We start from the raw sequence: 24,512 nt of genomic DNA, 5'->3' as shown, positions 1-24,512 counted from the left end.
TCTGGTCAGCCTTCAGCTTATAAACCAATCTCCAAGCACACCATGGACTTGAACCCTGCCATGCCTTTGCTCCTGTGATTCTTTTGTTTAAAATTCCATTTCTGAGTACCTGGGTGTCTCAGTTGGTTAAGCATCTGCCTTTGGCTCAGGTCATGATCCCAGATTCTTGGGATTGAGCCCCATATTGGGCTCCCTGCTCAGTGAAGAGCTTGCTTTTCCCTCTCCTTCTGCTTGCTGCTCCCCTTCTTGCTTGTGTTCACTCTGTGTGTCAATAAATAAATAAATAAAATCTTTTTAAAAAATAAAATAAAATTCCATTTCATCTGTGTTTGCCTATTGAACTCTTGCCCCTTGGTCATCAATGATGGCTGCCCCTCAGGCTTCTTCAAAGCAATGTGAATATCTTCCTCATCTTCATTTGTGTGTGTGTGTGTGTGGTAGCACTTATCACTGTAGTGTGTGTTATTATAGTATGTCTACAGGATGCTTTCAGCTGCAAGGAATAGAATAACCATCTAAAAGTGGCCTATACAAACAGACACATGAAGAGATGCTCAACATCACTAATTGTAAGGCAATTACAAATCAAAGCCACAATATCACCTCACATCTGTCATAAGGGCTAAAATAAAAAACACAAGAATAAGTGTTGGATGTGGAGAAAAAAGAACCCTTGTGCCCTGGTGGTGGGGATGCAAACTGGTGCACCCACTATAGAAAACAGTATGGAGGCTTCTTAAAAAATTAAAAATAGAAATACCATATGATCCAGTAATTCCACTACTGGATATTTACCCAAAGAAAGTGAAAACACTAATTCAAAAAATATATATATCACTCCTATGCTTATTGTAGCATTATTTACAATAGCCAAGATATAGAAGCAACCCAAGTGTCCATCAATAGATGAATGGATAAAGAAGATGTGGTATATAACACAATGGAATTTTACTCAGCCACCAAAAACAAAACAAAACAAAACAGAAAGAGAGACCTTGCCATTTGCAACAACATGAATGAACCTAGAGGATATTATGCCAAGTAAAAGAAGTCAGACAGAAAAAGACAAATACCATGGGATTTAACTTATATGCAGAATCTAAAAAAACAGAACAAGTGAATAAATAAACAAAAAGCAGAAACAGATCCATAAATAGAGAGAATAAGCTGATGATTGCCAGAGGGGAGAGGGGTGAGAAGGATGGGCAAAATGGGTGAAGGGGAGTGGGAGATGCAGGCTTCCAGTTACAGGATGAGCAAATCACAGGAATAAAAGGTGCAGCACAGAGAATATAGTCAATGGTATTGTAGTAGCACTGAATGGTGGCAGGTGGCGGCTATGCTTGTGATGAGCCTTGCATAACATGGAGACTTCTCGAATCACTATGAAACTAATGTAATGTTGTAGGTCAACTCTACTTCAATAAAGATTAATTAACTGATTAATTAATAAAAGTAACCTATACAATGGACTATTGAGCTAATTCACATAATAGCCAGTCTGTTGGTGGCTATGTCCAGGTTTAGTGCTACAGATCAGTGACACTGTAAGGATTCAGGCTCTCTCATCTTCTGTCCCACTATCCTTAGTAAGTTACCATTTAGTCCCTGGGCCTTTTGCCTCATGTTGTGGGATAACTACTGCATCTCAAGAACTCATTTTCTCATACAAATGTATCTAAAGACAGAAAGGTGTGGTTCTTTTCATATTTGTCTCCCTTTATTGGGGAGAACGGTCTTTCCTGCAAAACATGCCTACTAGCTTGCCTAACCTCAGTTTATCCCCCTCAAAAACTGAGAGAGCAATCCATCTTCCCCAAACACTTCTCTAAGAGAATTCCACTTTTGTCCAGACAACAAAGAGTAACAGTGGCTGTTGGTAAGGCCATCAACAATGTTTGCCACTATATTCCTGGTTAGCTTGTGAAACTCTTTTGTGTTAGGATCTGAGTCTTACTCTTCTATTCCCAGAAGCTAGGTACCTAGTACCTAGATATTCAATCAGAGCTTACTAATTTTAATTGTTTCTAATAGACACTAACTAAAACCTTCTCAAAGAGATTCTAAAAATAAAAAATGGGAGGAATTTTTAACATAAACATGAATTTTTTTGTGGTGGATTGGCTTTAGGCAGGATAAATAGGTTTGAACTGTGGTCCTTGATCTAATACGAAATTTGAGACTCTTTTGCAAATTTCTTATGGAATTTGTGATATTTTTGCCAATTTCCTGATGAGGCTGATATCCCTGTTAACATAACCAGAGTCATCTCTCACAGATTTTATGTCAAAATTGTTAGTATGTTGATGTTTTATTTTAAAGGTATCATCATCTCATAGCCAAGTTACTATCAGAATCAACTTTCAATTAATCTGTAAACAATTTTCATGACTCTGGCAGCCATTGCTTAAAAATGGAATTGGAAGGACATATCCTACTTTTATTCAGTATTTAACGTTATGCTGTTATTGTTGCCAGGTGAAGTAATGAATACCTTCAGAGGAAGAAATTTTGCTTTTGGTGAATTGTCTTCCAAAAATTTTTCTTACTTGTGTTATGTTTGTGTAAGTTTATATTCATCCAACATTCATTTATTGGAAGGCTGTTGGGTACATGACTCAGGACTCTCCCTCTCCTCCTCACTTTCCCTGTCTCTCTCTCTATATATATATACATATACATACCTACCTACACACACACACACACATCTGGTTGTTCTCTGTTAGAGGCATGTATAGATCCAGTTGCACAGGTAAGATCTAAGCAATCAAAATAGTTTCCAATAGTATAAGGGTCCTACCTATTCAAAGAGGGCCCCTTGATTTTGCTGTATTCCCTTGGTGTGTGAAATTAGGATTTTTGGTCTACATGCAACATTGTTGCTACTTGGCTTAGTCTGCTGTGTGTGATTACATTAACTCTTAAATCAAGGTAGATTCCATTTATGAGACTGACGCGCTACCTACTGCGCTATTGAAGCACCTGGTAGATTCCATTTATATAGTAAAGCTATCAAGTGAGAAATTGAAATAGCAATGCAAGAAAAAAAAAAGATGCAAGGAAAGTCTCATGCATCTGGACCTTCAAGAATTGGTAGGACTATGCTGGGCAGAAGGCAGGGCTAAGGAAATTTGACTCCAAAAGTGAACATCATGATGTGTCTGGCAGTAGTGAGAAGACTAGCCTAACCAGACCAGCCTATATTGGACATCAGAAAGAGTAAGGCTGTATAGGGGGAATGGATCATGAAAAGCCTTGAATGTAGAGCAATAATCAAAAGATGCCAAACTGACCTGAACAGACCAAAATGTAAGATTTTATACTCTGACAAGTAACTTTCAACATGTGCAGAATATCTTACCATTCTTTGGTGAAGAAGGCCAAGAGCCAGGCCTGGAGCTGCTAATCATTTTTCTAGACAGAAAGACTCTTCTGCTTTCCCTCGCTAAGCCGGGAGCCTTTTCCTGGGTGTAGACCTAAAGCTGGGTGAAACCAATACCCATTCTGGATCAGCCTGGTCTGTTTTCCAACATGGAGGTAGCAAGTATGTGCTGAATGAAGGCATGTCAGTTTCTGGTAGATGAGTGGTTCTCAAAAGTGTCATCCATGGAATGGACCCCTAAGATACTGGAGGCTCTTGTAGGGGTCTGCAAGGTCAGAACTTTTTTCAGAATATTTCTAAGTACACTTTCCACTTGTTAACATTTGTACAAATGGTGCAAAAGCGATGGTGAGCAAAGTGCTGGCAGCTCAGTGTGAATTGAGCTGTGGCCCCCATGATACCTCATGGCCTTTAGGTTCTGTACTGTTACATATTTGCAGGAAAAGAAAACTAGCTTCTCTGATGAATATCCTTGATGAACTTATATCTTTGATAAAAAATGGCTAATTTTGTCAAATCTCAACCCTTTCATACTCATCTTTTTTTTCTATTCTGTTTGATAAAATAGGAAGTGTACATAAGCATTTGTTTAATTGAGCTGGAAACGGAACTAGTCACTTTTTTTTTTTTTATAAAACATCATTTGTACTGGCATACTGGTTATTCAAATTTGTATATTTGGTAGATAATGTCTTTAAAATGAACATAGTGAGTTTTATTTGTACTTCAAAGAAAACAACGGGCAGTACATGTTGTCAGCAATAAAAGTCAGGCTTTCGAGTGAAAACTAAAATGTTGAAAAACCATGACCATAACACTTTCCCTATACTTAAAAGATTTTTTTTTTTCCTGATGCAGTAGGTGATGATAACAACACATATGGTTTTCCAGTGTTGTACAGTTGAATGTATCAACGTTTTGAAGGTCTGCATAGCTCAGTTAATTGATATTTTCAAATGACCAGTGAACGATACCACAAAATCATGCTGGGGAAAAAAACAAGATATACTCATGAATTTTAATTTTAACAATATAAAAAATTTACTGATACAGTTTCAGGTTTTACATGAAATTAACCTTGAGTTTTGATACAGTATAAAAAAAGAATATCTCCAGTTATCTGATATTTAAAATAGTAAATATTTTAATATTTGATTATTTTTAATTAATTTAATATTTAATTATTAAAATATTCATCCCTTTTTTAACTACATATCTCTGTGATACTGATTTTCTTCAGATACTCCAACCAAAAGTTACTTTGTTGCAACAGATTGAATGCAAAAGCCAGATATGAGAATCCAGCTGTGCTTTATGAATCCAGCTATTAAAGACATTTACAGAAAGGTAAAACGTAGACTCTCAGGGAGCCTGGGTGGCTCAGATGGTTAAGTGTCTGCTTTTGGCTCAGGTCATGTTCTCCAGGTCCTGGGATCGAGCCCCACGTCAGGTTCCCTGCTAAACAAGGGAGTTTGCTTCTCCCTCTCCTTTTGTCTCTCCCCTCTGTTCCTGCTCTTTCTCTTGAATAAAATCTTTAAAAAAAAAAAAAAAAACTATAAAAACATGTTATTGATTTTTTAACAGACTAATAAAAATTTTAAATGTTTAATAGGTAAAACCCACACAAAATCTCTTTGGGGTCCTTCATAATTTTTAAAGTGTAAAAATGGGGTGCCTGCGTGGCACAATCAGATAAGCATCTGTCTGACTCTTGATTTCGGCTCAGATCATGATCTCAGGGTCCTGAGATTGAGCCCCAGGTTGAGACCTACATTGGACTTGCACTAGGTATGGAGCCACTGAAGATTCTCCCTCTGCCCCTTCCCCTGCTCTCGAGCACTCACTCTCTTATGTGTGCTCTCTCTCTCTCTCTCTCTCTCTGTCGCTCTCTCTCTCTCTCTAAAATAAGTAAATCTTAAAAAAGAAAGTAAGTGTAGGGCAGCCTTGGTGGCTCAGTCAGTTAAGCATCTCCCTGTGGCTTAGATCATGAATGATTCCAGGTTCCTGGGATCAAATCCCACATTGGGCTCCCTGCCCAAATAGTCTTTAGAGAAAGTTTTACAGTACTGTAATTAAGACATATAAAAATTCAAAAGTGTGTCAGGGCTATAAGATTCTAAGGACCTATTTGTTACTTTCTGGAAATCCTATAAGAACTGATAGAATTATGAATTTTAAATATGGAAGAGACTGATGGGAGTCCCTGATCCAGATTCCTACCCCCTAGATCCTGATCCCCAAATCAGTAATTATCTTCCAGGGTAGTGAGGCTCAAAAAGATACAAAAACTTCCGAGTTTCCCCTGAACCCCAGGGCCCAAGTCCAGTGTTTCCACTTTTATCCCAGAAGCCCCCAGATCCCGCTCTAGCCTTTTTCTGCAGGAGGTAATAAAGGGAATTTATGCCCTGATCATGCTGCCACATAGGACTGAGGGTGTTCGTGAACACTCCCTTTTACTGGGCTGCAGACTTTGGTGATTGCCACTGTCTCATCTGGCCTTTTCCACAGATGACTGCCATGGCAGTCCCTTCAGGGTCACAGATCCCAAGGAGATGGGGCTTTTATATTTCTTCTTGTAGTCTGCTCCACAGTATTCACCTGCTCTCCCAAGGCTGTCACTTTGTTCTTTTAGATGGGTAGATCTGTCAGTAAATGAGAAATGGCCTCTTGTGGATAGAAAAGGAACCTAGGCTCAGGACAGCCAATATAAACTTGTCCTGTTGTGACTCTTCCAGAAAGCAAAGCACTATTAAAAATATATAGATATAGGGGCACCTGGGTTGCTCAGTCATTGTCTACCTTCGCCTCAGGTCATGATCCCAGTGTTCTGGGATCGAGCCCCGAGCCCCCTGCTCAGTGGGAAGCCTGCTTCTCCCTCTCTCACTCCCCTTGCTTGTGTTCCCTTTCGTGGTGTCTCTCTCCCTCTGTCAAATAAATAAATAATACCTTTTTAAAAACTAGATAGATAGATAGATACAGAGATATAGAGATATATAAATAGAGATGTGTCATTTCTTCCAGGAAGAAAGCAGACCAAAACCAAAAAAGATTTGGAATTTGCATCGAAGTGTTTTTTTCAGATTTGAATGTCATTTTTAAACATGCGGAAAATTTGACTTTAATATGTATTTGTGGTGACTCCTCTAAACAGCTGGCTTTTCTCCAGAGGATGAGTAATAACAATTCAGGGCTCATAGTTGTCTTTCCTGAATATTGGAAAACTGCATTTACAGTAATATTGCCTACCTCCAGGCAAAAATCTTGAATGATTACTTTAAGGATAAGAGATTTTTCACACCTGTACAAAGATTCTTAAAAGTTTTTTTGTCCTTTTAGAAACTCAGATGCCATTGAATAAATATATTTACATGTGCTATATGTTTTTATAGTACTCCTCATTCCCTGCTTTGCAAAGACAAGGAAGTTTATTACTTTTTAGAGTTTTTTTTAGAATTCAGCCCTTACCCAAAGGGAGATTTCAATTTTCATCTTTCATTTGAACAGATGTATAAACAACAGCTGCCTTTCAGACTTCACTATTTAAGATTTAATGAAAGAAAAAAAAATGAAAGTTTTTGTTGTTGTTGTTGGTTTTAGTCTCTATGGCAAAGTTGGTGTGATCGTTGGTGTGATCAGTACAGTGTGAGAACCTGTGACTACAACTACATGATACGCCCACAGGTGGCCATGATCATAGAGCACCTTGTGAGGCTCTGTGCTTTTCTCAGGAATAAGATGTAGACCAAGAGCTTCCTGTAATGGGCAGATCCTTTGGTAATCTTGGAATCCACTTTATTTAATCTTTCCGTTCAGGCTTCTCGGGGTCTGAGCGATCAGGACCTTCCAATGCCTTTGAAAATCTCCTCCCTGATTTCAATTTTCTCAATGATGAATCAAGCCTAAACATCTGGTTAAGGGAGAAAAATAGTGAATGTGTCTGTTAAATATGCATTGTTCTTTCTTCTGGTGTATGTTCTACAGGGTGTTTTCTGGAGAAACCAGCTTAGCAGACAGATCTATTCCAAAATTTTTTAATAAAACATTTCAGTAACTCCCAGTAGCCTACCGTGGAATAGTAGGAGCTTATCAGGCTGTTCTGCTTCATTGTGCCCTCCCCCAGTCCAAGCCTAAGTGGAGGGTACAGATGAGCAGGGAAGAAAGAATCAGCAGTATCTGCACTGGCTATAAGTGTGTCTCTAGGAATTGGTCCCAAGGAGCTTTAGAAAGATGGCAGAGATTACAGTAGTATTTCTCCTGCCAGAATGGGAATTGAAGGCTATTCATGATTACTTTTGAAACTCACTTTCCTAGATTGTAATGTTTCTTGCCCATTTGTTATAGGTGGGTGGCTACAGGCAAGATTGATCCCTATCAACTTTTTTATTGCCTTGCCATTCTCATCTAGGTGCTCTCTGCAGTTCTTTTGATAATTTACCTCCAAACTTATTTTTTACCTTCAAGACTATTAGTAGAAAGTTGTTGTTTTTTTTTTAAACTTAAACATTCTCTGTACTATTCCCAATAAAGTTTCCTAGTATATGAAGATAGATTTCCTACATAGCAGAGTAAATAGAAAAATGTTAATGTAATCATATGGCTGTGAGGTAGGGGCATATGTCTTTCTTTCTTTTCTCAGTACACTGATGCCAAAGAATGCCATCTTTTAAACCTTTTTAAACTTTTAAGAGTCAGGTTTTTTCCTTACTTTCATATTGAAAACCTATATATACTTTATCACCTTTTTTTAAAGCTGTGCCTTTTAAAAAATAACTATTGGTTCAGTTAAAGTAATATAGTTTGGTTTAGATCTAATGTCTTGAAATACAGACAATGCAATGCACTTTTGGTTCAAAGGAAAAATAAAGTATTATCAAATGTTATCTGAATGTTTCTTAATATTGGCCTGAAGATAAGGAACTTTCCTGGTAGAACCAATATAAACCTAAAACTTTCCATGAAGAAATAAATTGCACAGAATTATATACAGTTGTTTAGGTCTAGTGTGGATTCATTGTGGCTACTCCAGAAGACAGGATTTTTCCCTACAAAAGTGCCCTCTTATTCATTATAATCCTAATGTATATCTTTTACAACTTAAAGTAAGTATAGCTTTTACTTTATAGAATGTAGACACTGTACATTTTTAAATAGTAATTTTTATAATATATTCTCAAACACATTTTACAGATGCAGTGGAAAAATCAATAATGATTTTATAACTTCATCAAAATTAAATAGAAGCTGATAGTCATGAAGTCTTTAAAGTGAGCTATTGCCAAGTTAAACATTTAGTTCGGAAAGATGAGACTGTTTTGGCCAAAATATATTAGAACAATTGTCATTTATAGGAATAAAGTGTTTAATGTTTTAGCTGCATTGAACAAATTTTTATATTATGAATTTTAGTTTTAACAACAATTACCTTTGTAAAGACAACACATCATGTGTTTAAATTCTTAATTATATAAATCAGATTAGGACTTGGAGAATCAGACATAGCCTTTTATCTTTTTAGCCCTGTGTAACTGTGGTCTGAAGGGGGACAGTTTTTCCTTCACTTTTTCAATTCTCAACTAACTGCTCCATATAGTATGTATATGCCCATAGCACATTACTGCTCATAGATTAAAATTATTACTTTAGGATTCTCTGATAAACCCACCTTCTTAAGGAGCCCCCCATTTCCATTCAACTAATTTCATTGTCAAATGGATTCTTAACTGCATTCTTACATTTCCTAGAAACAATTACTATGTTCCTTATGCTAAGTTTTGTTTCTAATAAAGATTCCACAAATTAAATTTAACTTTTCATACACACTATAGTAGAAATACCTAACAATACTCAGTAATTAAGCAAATAATCATGAATTTAGCAATACTAAGTTATAAATTATATTATTATCTAATAGTGTCAAACTTTCCAAAATACTTATTAGCAGAAATATTTATACTATATAAATATGTACAAAATCCTTATCTTTGTAATTTCTTATCATTATAATCATAAATTATCATATGAAGGTAAGCTTCATCAGAATGACAGAATATTGATGTACTTTCTTAAGGCAAATCTTGATGGATAGTTTTAAAGAAACTTTTTTTTTTTTTAAAGATTTTATTTACTTTTATTGGACAGAGAGAGAGAGAGACCACAAGTAGATAGAGATAGAGGGGAAGCAGGCTCCCCCCGAGCAGAGAGCCATATGCGGGGCTCCATCCCAGGACCCTGAGATCACGACCTGGGCCAAAGGCAGAGGCTTAACCCACCAAGCCACCCAGGAGCCCCTTAAAGAAACTTTTTAAGAAAACATTAGGAACAGTTAGGGGCTTTGCAGAAACTGGCATTTCTGCTTTATCCATGTCATTACTGCAAAATTTCTTTTTAAATACAGACATAGTGTTCCGGTTATTGGCCATTCTACTCTCTAGGTGGAAAAAGGAGTGGATTCATTTTGCTTTCTTTAGCAAGCAACCTCACCCTTTTTCCTAGTGTTAAGAAGGGATAGTATTGTCTTTTCAGTTCCTAATCTAGTTCATTTTACTGAATTTTTTATTACTCAAGCCTTTCTTACTATTGCTACTTGTTTCAGTAGTTTCAAAGAACTCTACCAAAATGGAAATCTGAACCTGGATAGATTAAAAAAAAAAAAATGAAGGATATTGTATTGAGCCCATGTGGGAAAAGAATGTTCTTCCTTTTTTTATGATTGTCTAACATAATCAGGTTTTTAAATATGGGATATTTGGCAAAAATTAGAGATCCACATGTTTGATACCTGTTGTTAGAAAAGCTGAATTTCCCTGAAGAATTTATAAAACTGACTTTTAAAAAAATGTATCCACACAAAATATGAGCTCTGTAATCCTGCCAAGGTCAGAAAGACCCAGAGTAATCATGTAAATTATTGAAAATTGCCATTGTCTGGCATGATTTCTCTATGGCTTCAGAAATTGCAATATATAAGGATGGAGTGTTCTTGGTTGGCCCAGTTCCTTCTTTTTCTGTTTATTCCCTTAATCTTCATGTAAACATCCCATCTCTCCTTATAGTAATAGATCACTATTTCTTGGGGACCATCTAAGATGATGAGCCTTTTTATTGGAAACTTTCAACCATCATCTGTTTTCTTGTGATGTAAAATAAATGCATCAAATCTCTCTCAAATATATCTTTAAAGATCAGCTTTCCTTTCTGTTAATGTTTTAAGATTCAAGAAACTATGTCTTTAAGGAAAGTGCTTTCAACATTTTGTGTCTGTCCATCTGGTTTCACAAGAGATATTTAAGAAGTCAATTTATTTTCATTAGAAATGGTTTGTTACTACAAAACATACAGTTTCAGGGTCTCTGGCTGGCTCAGTTGGTAGGGCATGTGACTCTTGATCCCAGTCATAATTTTGGTACCCATATTGGATATAGAGATTATGGAAGGAAGGAAAGAAAGAAAGGAGGGAGGGAGGGAGAGAGAGGGAGGGGGGAGGGAAGGAAAAAGAAGGGAAGGGGAAGAAGGAAGGAAGGAAAAGGGAAGGGGAGGAAGGAAAGAAGGAAAAGAAAGAAAATAGTTATATCATATGTGTTATATTCAGTTTTTCAATAAAATGAACTTGAATATAAGTTGAAGAGATAAATGATTTATTTTTTAAAAGAAAACAAAACATTCCATCTTTAAAATAAAATAAAAAATGGGCTTGTCACTTTTAAGTCCCTTAAGGGTTGGGGACTCTTTGTATATGTAAATATCTTTGTTCTCAACTGCATAGTGTGGTGGCAGGAAGATAACAGGTGATCAGTAAATATTTGTGGAATGAAAAACTATCCCCTACCCATATTCATTTATATGTGCCATTTCAATCCCATCTAACAAGAAAAATAAAAAAAAAAAAGAAAAGAAAAATAATTATGTCATTAGCAAGAATCTGTATCTAGTACACTCTTATAGTCTTTGTATGTCTGAAAAAAAGAGTAATTTAATGATAGTTAAACTGGGTATAGAATTCTAAGTTTACGTTTTTTCCCTCTCTGCATGTGGATGGTATTATCTAATTATCTCCTGGTGGTGGTGGTATTAATGAGAAGTCTTTCTTCAGGTTGATTGTCATTTCTTTGTGGGATATCTTTTTTTTCTCCCTGCTAGTTTTTAAGATGCCCACTGTGATATAACAAAGTACAAGATTTATTATTATTTTTCCCACTAGAGATTCTCTCTCCTTTTTTGTTTTGAGGATTCATGGCTTCTTCAGTTACCTGCCATTGTGTTTTTGCATTATCTCTTCTATTTTCTTTATTTTTTTCTTCTAGTATTTTAGAAATTTTGGTATGTCTTCTTACTCTACCACTTTCCCAACTATCATAGTAAGGTTGTTTAGTCTGCTGCTTTAACTCATATTTTGAGCTTGTTGCTACTGTTTTTTATTTCAAAACTATATTTCCTTTTAAGAGTTTGTGTTTGGGGGCACCTGGGTGGCTCAGTGGGTTAAGCCGCTGCCTTCGGCTCAGGTCATGATCTCAGGGTCCTGGGATCGAGTCCCGCATCGGGCTCTCTGCTCAGCAGGGAGCCTGCTTCCTTCTCTCTCTCTGCCTGCCTCTCAGTGTATTTGTGATTTCTCTCTGTCAAATAAATAAATAAAATCTTTAAAAAAAAAAAAAAAAAAAAAAGAGTTTGTGTTTGGTTCTTTTTCAGATCTGCCTATATAATACCCAGTTCTTGCTGGTAAACTCTATTCTTTCCTTTATCTTTCTGGACTTGCTAATGATTTAAAGCCTCTTTCAGGTTGCTTCATTATCTATAATTCCTCCAATTGTGTATTCTCACGCTTGTTGCATCTGCCCCATTTTCATGGTGGTGGGTTTTATTTGTTCTTCATAGTTTTTGCCTCAGCTCTTCCCCACACCCCCACACTGGAATCAAAAGCATTCTCTAGGCTATAGAAGTCTTCCTAGGGTATGTTTTTATATTCATCTCTCATTGAGAGCCATAGTTTTCAGTGATTCCGGGCCAGTTTTTTATGTTGGTTTTCAGCTTAGATTTTCCATACACTCAGGTGCTACAAAATCAGATTCCACAATTGGCATAGCCTGGGCAGTCCACATTTCATCAGTGATTCTTCCTATCTAGAGTAGGAAATTAGCCTGCTTCTCTCCTGCGTTCCCAATTTGGGCTTTCCTAGCTTTAATATGCAAACTGGATATCCTCCTTTGTTTTTGGTTTGTTTATTTTTTAATGCAGGGAGTTCAGTCATTTTCATCTCCCCTTTGGACATGAGGTCCTACAGACTATAACTTAAGGCATTAGCTCCCATTCACAACTACATTACTTCTTTGCTTTTTGGCACCTAGTGATTTACCTTTCTTACTTCTGAGCTCAAATATAATTCTCCTGTTGTCAAATTATATACAGTATTTCTCTTTTTGGGATGGGATAGGACTTTCCACATATTCACTATACCATCATTTCAGGGAAATTGGAACCATGGAGTTTAAAGTTTTTTTTTTTCCTTGACCCAGTATTTTTAATAATTTATGTTAAATAAGCAACCCATATAGTCTGTAAAATAAATATTATTTTATGTATAATTTTAACCAACTGTAACTAGCATCTTAAAACTATTAAATATCTTGGCAATCCAGTAGAGATTAAAAAGTAGGATTTAGGGGCACCTGGGTGACTCAGTGGGTTAAAGCCTCTGCCTTCAGCTCAGGTCATGATCCGGGGGTTCTGGGATCGAGCCCTGCATTGGGCTCTCTGCTCAGCAGGGAGCCTGCTTCTCCCTCTCTTTCTGCCTGCCTCTCTGCCTACTTGTGTTCTCTGTCAAATAAATAAATAAAATCTAAAAAAAAATGTAGAATTTATGAAAATAGTTTCTTATTTAATTCTCACATAAAGATTATTATTTTTTTTAAAGTTTCACTACTTACATAAAACAGTCATATGCTTAACCAACTAAGCTACCCAGGTGCCCCTCAAGTCATTTTTGTTGTAGATAAAAATGCAAAATGTAGGAGATGAAAAGATTGTTAAGAACCCTTAGAAGTCTATTATTCATGAGTAACCACTGTTATCATTTGAATATATGTTTTTTCAGAAATTTTATATATTACTGTATATTTAAGAACAAAAATGAAATTATATCCTACTTAACAGTTTTGTAAATGGCTTTTTTACAATAAATACAATACCTGAAAATCTGACTCATAATATTGAGAGAACTTACTGAATTTAAGAATTTTAAATAGCTCATTTTTATGCCATGATTTTTATAATCATTAACTTTTATCCTCAGTATTGTGGATATGGTATGCAATCAGTCTTGACAATGAAGGCATCATCTTATTGTTATTACTTTTATTCTATCTTTAAGAAAGATATATCTTTAAGATATATCTTAAACCATAGATACCATGGAAACATCATAGTATTTCCATTAGTTTTATATATTTCAGAAAGATATAAAATATAACTTTTCCCCACATCTTCTTTTTAAAAATCTAGGTTAACATCTCTTATAGTGCTTTCAGTTAGGGAATTTGATATACTTGATTATAAAGAGTTCGGGGGGAAAATAAAGACATCTTCTCATTTAACCAAAATTAACTGTTTTTTCAGACTTTGGTTTTGCTTTCCTTTTCTTTTCAGACACATAAAGAAAAAGTGAAAACAGATACATTGACACATACAAAGAAAGATCACCAACTAAGTGAAGGAAGTATTTCATTTCCCCTTTACATTTCACACCCTGTAACCCAGAAGAAGAAAAAAGTCTACCGCACAGACCAGACCACCTTCATAATTGGGGAAACGCCAAAGGGAATCCGCAGGTATGTCTATAACAACATTGGACTTATTATTATTATTATTAAGAATTATTCTCAAAAGAAATATAGCTACTTAATAAAATATACAAATTATTTGAATCTTAACCATACCTGACATCTCAATTTGTATACTTTAAAAAATAAATTCCAGATGTTTTAAATGTTTTTAGAAAGCTAATTCTTGAATTGATAAAAAAAAATCATTTTATATGGACACATGAAATACTTAAGTGCATTATATTCATTCATTGAATATATATTGAGCATCTGATATATACTCAGGCATTGTGCTATGTGCTGAACATACAGGGTGTAAAAAAGGACATAGAGCTTACAGTGCAGTGGTAATTGGCATTAAACCATAAGAATTTTCAAAAGTAAAAAAAAAAAAAAACAAAAAACATAAAATGATATAAGAAAGAAGTGGACAGGCCTCCTTGATAGAGAATAATGGGATCTGGAAGGGGTGCAGATAGCTTTCTATGAGGTAGTCAGGGAAGACCTCACAAGAGAGTTGACATCTTTGACCTGAGGGATAACCAGGCAAAGAACTAGAGTAAGAACATCTCTGAGGAGGGAAGAGGTTGGTACACTCAAGGAACTGAGTGCTTCGTGCATGATAAACCAAGCAGAGTGCCATGAGGTGCAGGCTGAGGCACAGATGGGGCTGGAGCATACAAAGCCCTATAGGTTGCGGACAAGAGTTTGGATTTTATTCCAAGTGCAGCCAGAAGCTTTTGAAGCATTAACGTGATCTGATGTATGTTTCTAAAAGATTGTTCTAATTTCTGTGTGGAAGACAGCAGACAAGGCAGGACTGTAAGGAACTAGTTAATGGTGGTTGGCGATAGAGTGGTTGCCATGGAGACAGTGAAGTGGATGAATTCAGTTTGGTGCTGGACTGGTTGTTGGAACAATAGACTGGGCTGACTAAATGGGGAAAACTAGCAGAGAAAAGAATTTTGAGTGGAAAAAAAAATCAAGAATCCTCTTTTTGTTCAGATTAAATTTGAGGTTCTATGGAAATGCAAAATAAGCAATGGATATGCTTCTCTGGGGTATGGGGACTGGAGATCTAAATGTGGAAGTCATCAGCATTGAGATTATAAATGACTTTAGAGCCACAGACTGTATGAACAGCTTAGGTGTCCAGCACAGAGAGGAGAAGAAAAGCCCTAAGACTAAGTCTTCAGGTGACAGTAGCCCACCAGGTAGGAGCACAATACAGGGTCCTGAAGTTCAAGAGGAGTGAAAGTTTCAAAAAGGAGAGAGCACTTCATTTTATTAAATGCCTCTGAGAACCTGAATCAGATGAAGTGGGAAGGTGCCTCCTGGAACTGGCAGCAGAGAACTCATTGACTGCCGTGATTGGGAGCGGCCTGCAAATCTATGAGCAGATGCTGGGGTGCAAGCAGGGGATGGGCGGGTAGACCCTGTGACAGCTCTTTGGAGAGTGAAAAATATTAGGAGCTAGAGGGCATTGTCAAAGATAAGCTTTTTTAAAGTTGGGAAGATAATAGAACCTGTTTGTGTATGGAACAGGGGAAAAAGAGAACATGCCCAGGATGTGCTAACAGAAGCCCTGGAGGCAGGAGAGAGTGAGGTCAAGACCCATGAAGAAGGTCTAACTCCTAGATGAAGGGATGAAGACAGGAATTGTGTACAGTGGTATTTCCTCAATTAATTGAAAATTAAAGTATCAATTCAGAGGGAGAGAAATTTCAAGAAAATCATTAAATAAATCGCTTATAAAATAGGACAGCAGGTTTAGTAGGACTAGATTCATGTCTCATGACTCATGTTAAGTCCTGTTTGAGAGTAATTCTAGTAGAAGCTTCCATGCAGGTACGCAAACTTTGTTCAGCAAGCTTCAATTGCTCAGTTACAGACACAGAATAGAGAGATGTTCAGGGGTTAGAATGGAGGGAAAGAGAAGCAAGGAAGCTGAAGGATGTTTGCAAAGGATTAATTATAAAATTGAACCTAAGCTAGACAAGGGGAGGCTTGATGAGGTCAGAAGTACCTTCCAGCATTATGGTCATGGAGGAATTGAACAGCTGGGCTGTTGTATAAAGTGCCTGAATTCAGGGATTTGCAGGTTGTACAGTTAATGTTATGACAGTGGCAGTCTATGGTCTTGGGAATAGGGACCTGACATGCAGTTGACTCTTGGGTCAGGAGCGGTAAAGAAATTGGTGGGCCATGAGTTGGAATAGGGTGGGACATCCACATGGATATTGGTGTTATCAAGAATGATGGCAGGAGATAGGAAAGGAGGTAGGATTAATCTCCAGTGTTCAGTCACTAGCAGGAAGCAATTAAGAGGTCACTTAACAAGTTGCAGGAGAGAATGGTTTAGTGAGATAGCATAAACTTAAAAGAGGGGAAGAAGTCTCCAAGGAAATAATCATCTGGAAGCAGCAACGTGAACCATGAACCCTGAGATTTAGGGTGTGAAGCTTAAGAGCTTTAGCGTGTGAGGGCTGCATGGGACAAGGCAGTATGAGGGGACAGAGGGACTATTCTGGAGAAGAACAGGGAGTTGGTAGATCATGGCCTTGTTCTGGGGGCACTGCAAGAATGGTCTGGAAGGGTGAAGGATTGCATATGATTGGGAAAGGAGAGACAAGGAGGGGATGAGAGGCCAGTGGTTCCAGGTAAGAGAGGAATAGTGGCTGAGGTAAGTGGGGATGGGAGGTCTGGTTGAATCGGCCCTGAAGGCTCAGCAGGCAAATGGTGATGGCTCTCTAGGTTCCAAATTCTCTCCTCAGGGTTTGGCAGCTCCTCGGCCGTTGGGTGCTGGTGTGATAGGTTAGAGCATGGCTCTTAGCAGCCCACCATTGCCCAAAAAGGTGAACACTCCACATGCTATAGCCCCATATCTCCTCTTAAACAGACTTATAACTATGATTCTGGGCAAACTTGGGGCAATTTATTTTGTGCAATTATTTTGTTCAGAGACCAACCATATGCATTTTACCAGTTTTTGAGGAGCACAAGAGTCCTTACCCCCTCTAGCATCGTATATTAAAATAAAACTATTAACAATGCTTAGTTTTTGCCTCTCTTCCTTCTTTCTCTGCCTAGCCTAGGGAATAAATACCTCAAGCTAAGTGAAAGGCAAACATTAGGATACCAATATTTGAGCCAGGGAACAGTATTTGAACTGCTGACACAACTTTCCCGCCAACCCCTGCTTTGTGAGAATCACGGCTCTGTACCAACTGCTGCCCTCAGGTCACTGGAATGAAGTTTCTGTCTCCCTTCACTTCAGAAAGCTCAGGTGAAGAGAAGGTGGTTTAGCTGTGTTCTACCCCTTTTCCCCAGTTCCTCAAGAAAAGGGGAGAGAATGTGTATTATATCCATGGCACACAACTTCTCTGGATATATTTGCTGAAAGATGCCTATCTTTGGTTTCTTTTTTTTTTTCTTTCTCTGTAGTGGCTCATGAGTGTCTATTCTCATTTATTAAATTGTCCTTACAAAGTGGCTAGCTTATACCTCCTGATTGTACCTTGCACTTCCTTCAATACTTGGAGAATATTTTCTTAAAGACCAAGAATTATGAAAGCCAGGTAGAAGGCAAAAATAAAACAATTATAATCCTAACTCGTCCTTTGAGGGGGCTTCCACACGGCTGAATTTACTTGCATATTACTGACATGACAGGGGTCAGCAGGTCCCTCCCAGAAGTGACAGAATCATGGGGATTGTGAGTGAGGTCAGCATAGCAAAGGTGAAAGTACTTTGGCAGCTGCTGAGACACCACCAAGTCTTGGATAAATAAAAAAGACATCAGCCCATAACTTGGCCATTAACCTAATCTTTGCAACACAAATATTTATTAGAAAGGCCATGAAAATGGATTTGGAAATGATTAATAAACAAAATAATAATACCTCATTACTTCATGTGAAGTGAAAACTGGAACCTTTTAAGAACGTGCTTGTTGCTTTCCAACAAGAACATTGGCAATTTCCAGGACAGAAATTTGGAAGCTTGTATTTGTGTTATTAAATATTCTTTTGGCAGGAAGAGTGGCTGTTGATCAAGCATAGATAATATCTGGACTTGGAACAGTTAATAGGACCAGTGTGGTGAGGACTGGAAGCCAGTGTGTTCATCTGGAGCCACGAAAGAAAGTCGTGAGCGCACGGGATAGATTGCCACTCAGATCACAGGAAACACAAACTTTATGTAACCTGGCCTGAACAGCAAAAATCATAGTGGCTTTAGAGCTCCTATGTACATACATTATAAATAAATCATCATTCTACCTTCAGGGGTCTCTGTTGTGTGTAGGAGAAAATGCAAACTTCTGAAATTGGCATACGGACCCCTCATAATTTTCACCCTCTTCCCTGGCTGTTCCTCCTGCCCCACTGTACGCCAGGTCCTCTCAGAAGCAGGCCTGTGCGTGTTCCCCCTTCCCTGGAATGTTTCCTCATTCATCCTTATCTGACTGGTGACACCAGGGAAGCCTGCCCTGCTACCTTACCCATGACCCATCGCTGGCTTCAGTATCTGTGGGCACCCACAGGGCCCTGTATTCATACTGTAGTGGGCTTTATCAGTCTCTTCTGGTTTGATTTTCATGCATCTGTCTCCCCTAGCTCAACTATAAACTCCTTAAAGAATATGGTATAGGGCTTTTCATGGTACCTAGCACATAGAGGGACTATAAATATTTGCTAAATGCATAAATGACTGTTTTAAGAAAGTATTATATAAAATATAAATATAATTCTAAAACTTTGGGCTACAAAACCATCTCTGGCTTTTGTCTGAAAGAATGTTTGGGAACATTGAGCTCTCCTGACTCATGGCCCAAACTCAGTAACAGCAAAGCAGTCAGTACCCTCTGTCTCAATCTACTCTGTCTCCCGAAACGAAATCCCACAGACTGGGGCTTAAACAACAGAAAGTTATTTCTTACTCTAGAGTCTGGGAAGTTCAAGATCAGCGTCCCAGCTGATTTGGCTTCTGTTGAGGGCTGTCTTCCTGGCTTGCAGATGGTGACGTTCTCACCATGTCCTCTCATGTGGAGAAAGATCTCTCTGGTGGCTTCTTATGACCTTATTTAGCCTTAATTACTTTCTGAAGGCCGTATTTCCAAATAGAGTCACACTGAGGATCAGGGCTTCAACATATGAATTTGAGGGGGACACAGTTCAGTCCATAGGACCCTCATCTGGGGAAAGGAGCAGAGTCTGGTATTTAGGGTTCTGAAACAATCTTTCTTTCTGCATCTGTCTTACGAGGGTTCTGGAAGGCCCGTTACCTCACATATGCACAAAATAGCTTTTATTAGTATCTTACACTAAGAGTGAAACTCACTGCTTTAAATAGCATCTTACTTCTCAGTTTGGCTGTCTAGACCCAAGTTAGACCAGTTGGGGGGAGAAAAAATCTAGGTTTATCAGTTTAGAATTTTCCTTTAGGATCTTCAAAAAATTGTGTGAAATTTCTATGTTGTATTTGTGGAAGAAGGGAAAAAAAGGAGAGAGAAGAAAAAAATTCCTTTATTTTTCAGAATTTTCTCTCTTCCATTCATTAAGACCTCTCTTTGATAATTCAATTATCAGACTTAAACGCAATACAGATTTTCAAATATAGATTATATAAATTATGATTCTCATGTCAGTCATAAATTGGCTGACTGGAGGAGTTAACATGCTGGGATCCCACAATTCCCAGGATACAGCTAATAGTATTTATCAGAATAACTTAAAAAGTTGGTTATTTCATGGGCTAAAAGTTTTTTCAGTAGCATGAAGAAAGAGGTCACATCCTGCTAGCCTAAAATGCATTTTCATTATGGAATGAAGGTAATATATATTAAACGAATAAAATTATAGTTGACTCGAGTAACACGGGTTTTAACAGTGTAAATGCACTTATAGGCAGACTTTTTTTTTTTTTTTGGTAAATACAGTCCTGTAAATGTAAAATCTCTTCTTTATGATTTTCTTAATAACATTTTCCTTTCCTCTAGCTTACTTTATTGTAAAAATATAGCACATAATACAGCACATTATATATAATGCATATAACATACAAAATATGTGTTACTTGACTGTTTTGTTATTGGTAAATGTTTCCAGTCAACAGTAGGTTAATTTGGGGGACAATGAAAAGTTATACTCGTATTTCCAACTTCATGGGGAAACCTGACACCCTTGTTATACAAGGGTCAAATATACATAGCTTTGTCTCCTTAAAAAATATCACTGATGATGAGGTCTTTTAAAATAAAATGTAATAAAAATAACCATTGCTTTTGTTCATTGAATCTTCAGAAAACAATTTGAAGAAATGGCTTCTTATTTTAATTTGCCTTCTGTAAAGGAATTTGCTGAACATATAACTAATGCCACATCAGAAGAACGACAGAAAATGCTAAAAGACTTTTATGCTTCTCAGTATCCAGAGGTAAAAGAATTTTTTGTGGATTCTGCTGCAGAACTCATTAAATCTTCCCATCAGAAAAGAGAGAGAGTCAGGAATAAGTCTGAAAAAAGAGAATCTCCTAAGAAAGAAAGGCTGTCAGATTCTGAAACTTTGTCATTTAAAGATTCTCCCAAAAAAGTTTCTCAAATTTGCAGCCCCCAGAAATATAAAGAAAAATCAATTAAGTTTCAAAATCATGGTTTCCATAGAGAAGAGGTGCTTTCTAATGATGGAGAAACTAACAAGTCACCAATGAACTCTACCCAAGAGACTGATGATGAGAAAAACAGCCAAGCCTCCAAAGACACTGTAGTATCCCATTCCCTGAACACTGAAGTATATGAGTTAGAAAAATTTGAATATACCATGAAAGACCAACGGGACCTAACAAGAACAGGCATTTCAAGAAATGAACCCCTTTTCAAAGTGGAGAACAAAAAGCTAGAAAATCCAGAGTTAGAAAACACTTCCATGGTAGGCTTACTTGGTGACACATCTATTCTTGATGACCTCTTTAAAAGTCATGGGAACAGTCCCACACAGCTGCCAAAGAAAGTTCTTTCAGGGCCCATGGAAAAAGCAAAACAGAGACCAAAAGATTTCTGGGACATCTTGAATGAACAGAATGACGACAGTCTTAGCAAACTCACCGACTTGGCAGTGATAGAGACTCTATGTGAAAAAGTGCCCTTTGCTGCCTCCTCCAAAAGGAAGGAGGAGCTGGAAACTTCACTTTGGAAATCAAATGACAAATTTTTGTGGAAAAAATTTAGCACAGGTGATACAGATGAAAACACAACTAATGCACAAAAATAACGCATAAACATACAATGAATTACTCTAACCAGTGAGCTTCTACCCGCCCAAAATCACAACACTGTGTTCCGCACTAATAATGATGGTCCCTTGAACACCATTGTCAACATATGCTTTTATTCAACTCTTGCTCTAGGGTTGTTTTAGCCTAAAAGGTTATCATGTATTTTTTCCTTCCTTGATATCTGACTTGATCTTTTAAAAATATGATTGTATTATAGCATAAACATCTTTATGAAATAGAAAAGGTCTGAATTTGTTATCAGGAGACCTGGGACATCTCCCTCACTGAGTAAGTACGTGCCTATAGATAAGTCACTTACCTTGGTGCGCAGGTATTTCCTAATATGAAAGGTGAAGGGCTTGAACTCAAGCAACATTTTGTGTCCTTCTGGATTAAAAAGGCTTTGGTTTACTTTTCTGGATTCCATTACGTCACAGGCAAATTATGGTCATCCCCAAATATGGTGTACATTGATATGTTTCTCACTAGCATCTAGAAAATTCAGTTAACTGTCTTCCTTTTCCCAAAGTATCATGTATTATCACTGAATTATGATAAAGTGTTAACTAGTACTGAATATATGATGTGTTAAAATAATAAGTTTATAACTGCTCAAATACAAAGGGTCAGTGTTGTATAACCGTACTATTCAAGGTTTGACACTGAAGTATTTAATAGAACTACTACGGATAGCCACAGAAGGCAATGCCTCCGCTGCTTAGGCAACAGTTAGGATTTCATCAGTATCCAGTAAACTTGGTGTAGGACTTTTGTATGAAGTATAGAGAAATGAAGAGACAGTTCATTTAAAACTGTTCTATTTTGTTGAATTTAATGTATGTAGTTTATAATTGGCGGAATGTGCTTACTGTTGAATTCGTTTCTGTGGACTCACTCACTCGGTCCCTGTGTGTACCATGCCAGCGGCTCAAGGTGTGCAGGGGAGGTACGGCTACAGGTAAAAGGCGAAGACAGCATTTGTGAAGTGCGCTGGCTGTGAAGGCCGGGGGTTCATGCCAGGCCCACAGCAGCAGAGACCCGAGGTTTCCACTGACTCCATTCAGGCGCGCTGTAGCAGCTGTGAGCCCCGGATCTATAGGTCAGGAAGAAAAATAGTAAACAGCGGTGACCTGGAAGTGGTGGCACGCAGACCGTTGCGGACCATCCTTGGGTTGAGGGGGCGGGGCCTCTCGATTACCTGTCTCCGCAGCACAGAATCATGGCAGGGAGTTGGGAAAACCAAACAAAAACAAAGACAGAAATCTTTTCTCAAGGGGCTGAGTGACCAAATATGACTTTCTCTGGGGTGTTGTTGAGGGCTGCAAAATCTATTTTATATCATAACTCAGTACATATGTGTTAATACAGATTGAAACAAAATATTCATGAAATAATATTTACCCATAAGGCATGCAGTGTCCTTTGATATCTCCATTTCTGTTGTACTTTCTGGCTCTTATGTCTCTGTTTTTTCATGCTTTCATAACCCACTAAATTGATTTTATGACCCGCTAATGATTAGAAATCACAGTTTGCAAATCATTGTCTCCATGAATTAGTCCTTTTTTTTTTTGCCTATTTTCAGCTGAGTTGTATCCAGACTTAGCAGATGCTGAGTTTTACCACTGGGGTGGTTGCTACAAAATCAATATATTGTGTATCTGTGGTAGACATATCAATGTTGTTCGCCTGTTCTGGGCCTAGCTGTAGGAAGAGCCCAGAGAAGCAAGTAGAAACCCCTTGATCTCAGTTTATATACCAGATGGGAGAGTTCAGTCATTTTAATAAAAGTGGATATTTCATAAAATAAAATACCTTTAAAATTTTTAATATAGTTATGACCTTTGAATTATAAAATGATATTCATACAATAAATTGAAATACTATTAAAGAGATTTTTATCAGTAAAAGTCAAAGTGGGAGCAAAAATACAGACCTGGAATTTAAAAACTAGTTTTCAGCAGTTGCCAGTGAAACTCATCATGCAGGAACAGCTCGTCAAGCAGAGTACAAGGTGCAGCTTGACCAGAGTACAGGGGTCAGTCAGAAATTTCCCAGAGGGAAGCTCTAGGGGTCAACTTGCTCTGCCCCAGAGCAATGGGAAGAGTTGGATCAGCCATTGATGAAACTGGGAACAGACACTGTGAGGGGGGCTGACAAAGAATCCTGCCTAGCCCACCCCCACCAGGTTCTTCAGGATAAAAAGGGCCCCAGGCAAATCCCAAGGCTTCTTTCGGCCTGTTTCCCCTCTAAATTTGAGGTGGGCTGAATCAGTGGTGTTCAAGCATTTTTTTTTTTAAAGCAATTGAACTCTGCTCTGTCTTAATTAGAAGATCAATTGTTGAAAATAACTAAAATGGAGGTCTGCTGGTTCCAGCAGGACTGCCGTGCCTCCACAGAGCACTGGTGTGAAAAACCACAGGGGTGATGTCACTGCTAAGAACCCTTCCAGCTTCAAGTTTCCAAGATTCTATTTGCCACAGTCTGTCTTGTTCACTTCTCTTTAAAGCACTCAACACACAGTTATTAATATTGGAAACTGAGGCAAAATACTGAGAGGCTTTTGCACTTGAATTCCTTGGGGTTCCCTTAAAGCCCTGCAACCACTTCTTAGAGTAAATTAACATCATTGGCTGCCCCTGAGTGGTCAAGGCAAAGGAGCCTTAGTTTGCAGAGAGGAGCTGGTGATAAACTTTCTGGCAGACCACAGAAAGTGAGGAAGCCAAGGACAGTATAGTTCAAAGGTTTTAAAAGTACAATGTGTGCAGTTTTTAAATTCTGAAGTTACCCTTCCTTATATTAAAATTGTCCTCTTTGTATGCAACAACAGATAGTGGTTTTTAGTCTTTCTTCTGTTGTCCTCAGTTGATACAAAGTTGATAACCATAAATCAGTTCCCAAAAGTTTTATTTGACATTTACTAGTCTATAAAATCCCTATGAATGGAAATCACTGCCTGCCTCAACATTCATGAACGGCTACCTCTGTGGCCACTATGTCATAAATCCAGTTAACGGTAGGTCTAGGACCCACCAAGGATGTCACT

General features: G+C 37.7%; 1 protein-coding gene across 2 annotated transcripts in view; it reads left to right on the top strand.

Moving 5' to 3' along the window:
- The window catches only part of ERCC6L2 (ERCC excision repair 6 like 2), a 148,116-nt gene extending 123,821 nt beyond the window's left edge, over positions 1 to 24,295 (top strand). The window contains exons 18-19 of one of the 2 annotated variants that reach the window (XM_059411717.1): positions 14,018 to 14,199; positions 20,496 to 24,295. In XM_059411717.1, coding sequence (XP_059267700.1) covers positions 14,018 to 14,199; positions 20,496 to 21,462 — 1,149 coding nt within the window. In that variant the 3' untranslated portion in view covers positions 21,463 to 24,295. Of the gene's footprint in view, positions 1 to 4,622; positions 4,950 to 14,017; positions 14,200 to 20,495 lie in introns of those variants that run through there. The other variant, XM_059411718.1, reaches the window with a different exon arrangement.
- Positions 24,296 to 24,512: the final 217 nt, after the last annotated feature.

This window comes from Mustela nigripes, chromosome 9, assembly GCF_022355385.1.
Source record: "Mustela nigripes isolate SB6536 chromosome 9, MUSNIG.SB6536, whole genome shotgun sequence".
Taxonomy (NCBI): domain Eukaryota; kingdom Metazoa; phylum Chordata; class Mammalia; order Carnivora; family Mustelidae; genus Mustela; species Mustela nigripes.
Note: the sequence above shows the minus strand (reverse complement) of the source record. Positions and strands in the feature narration are given on the sequence as shown.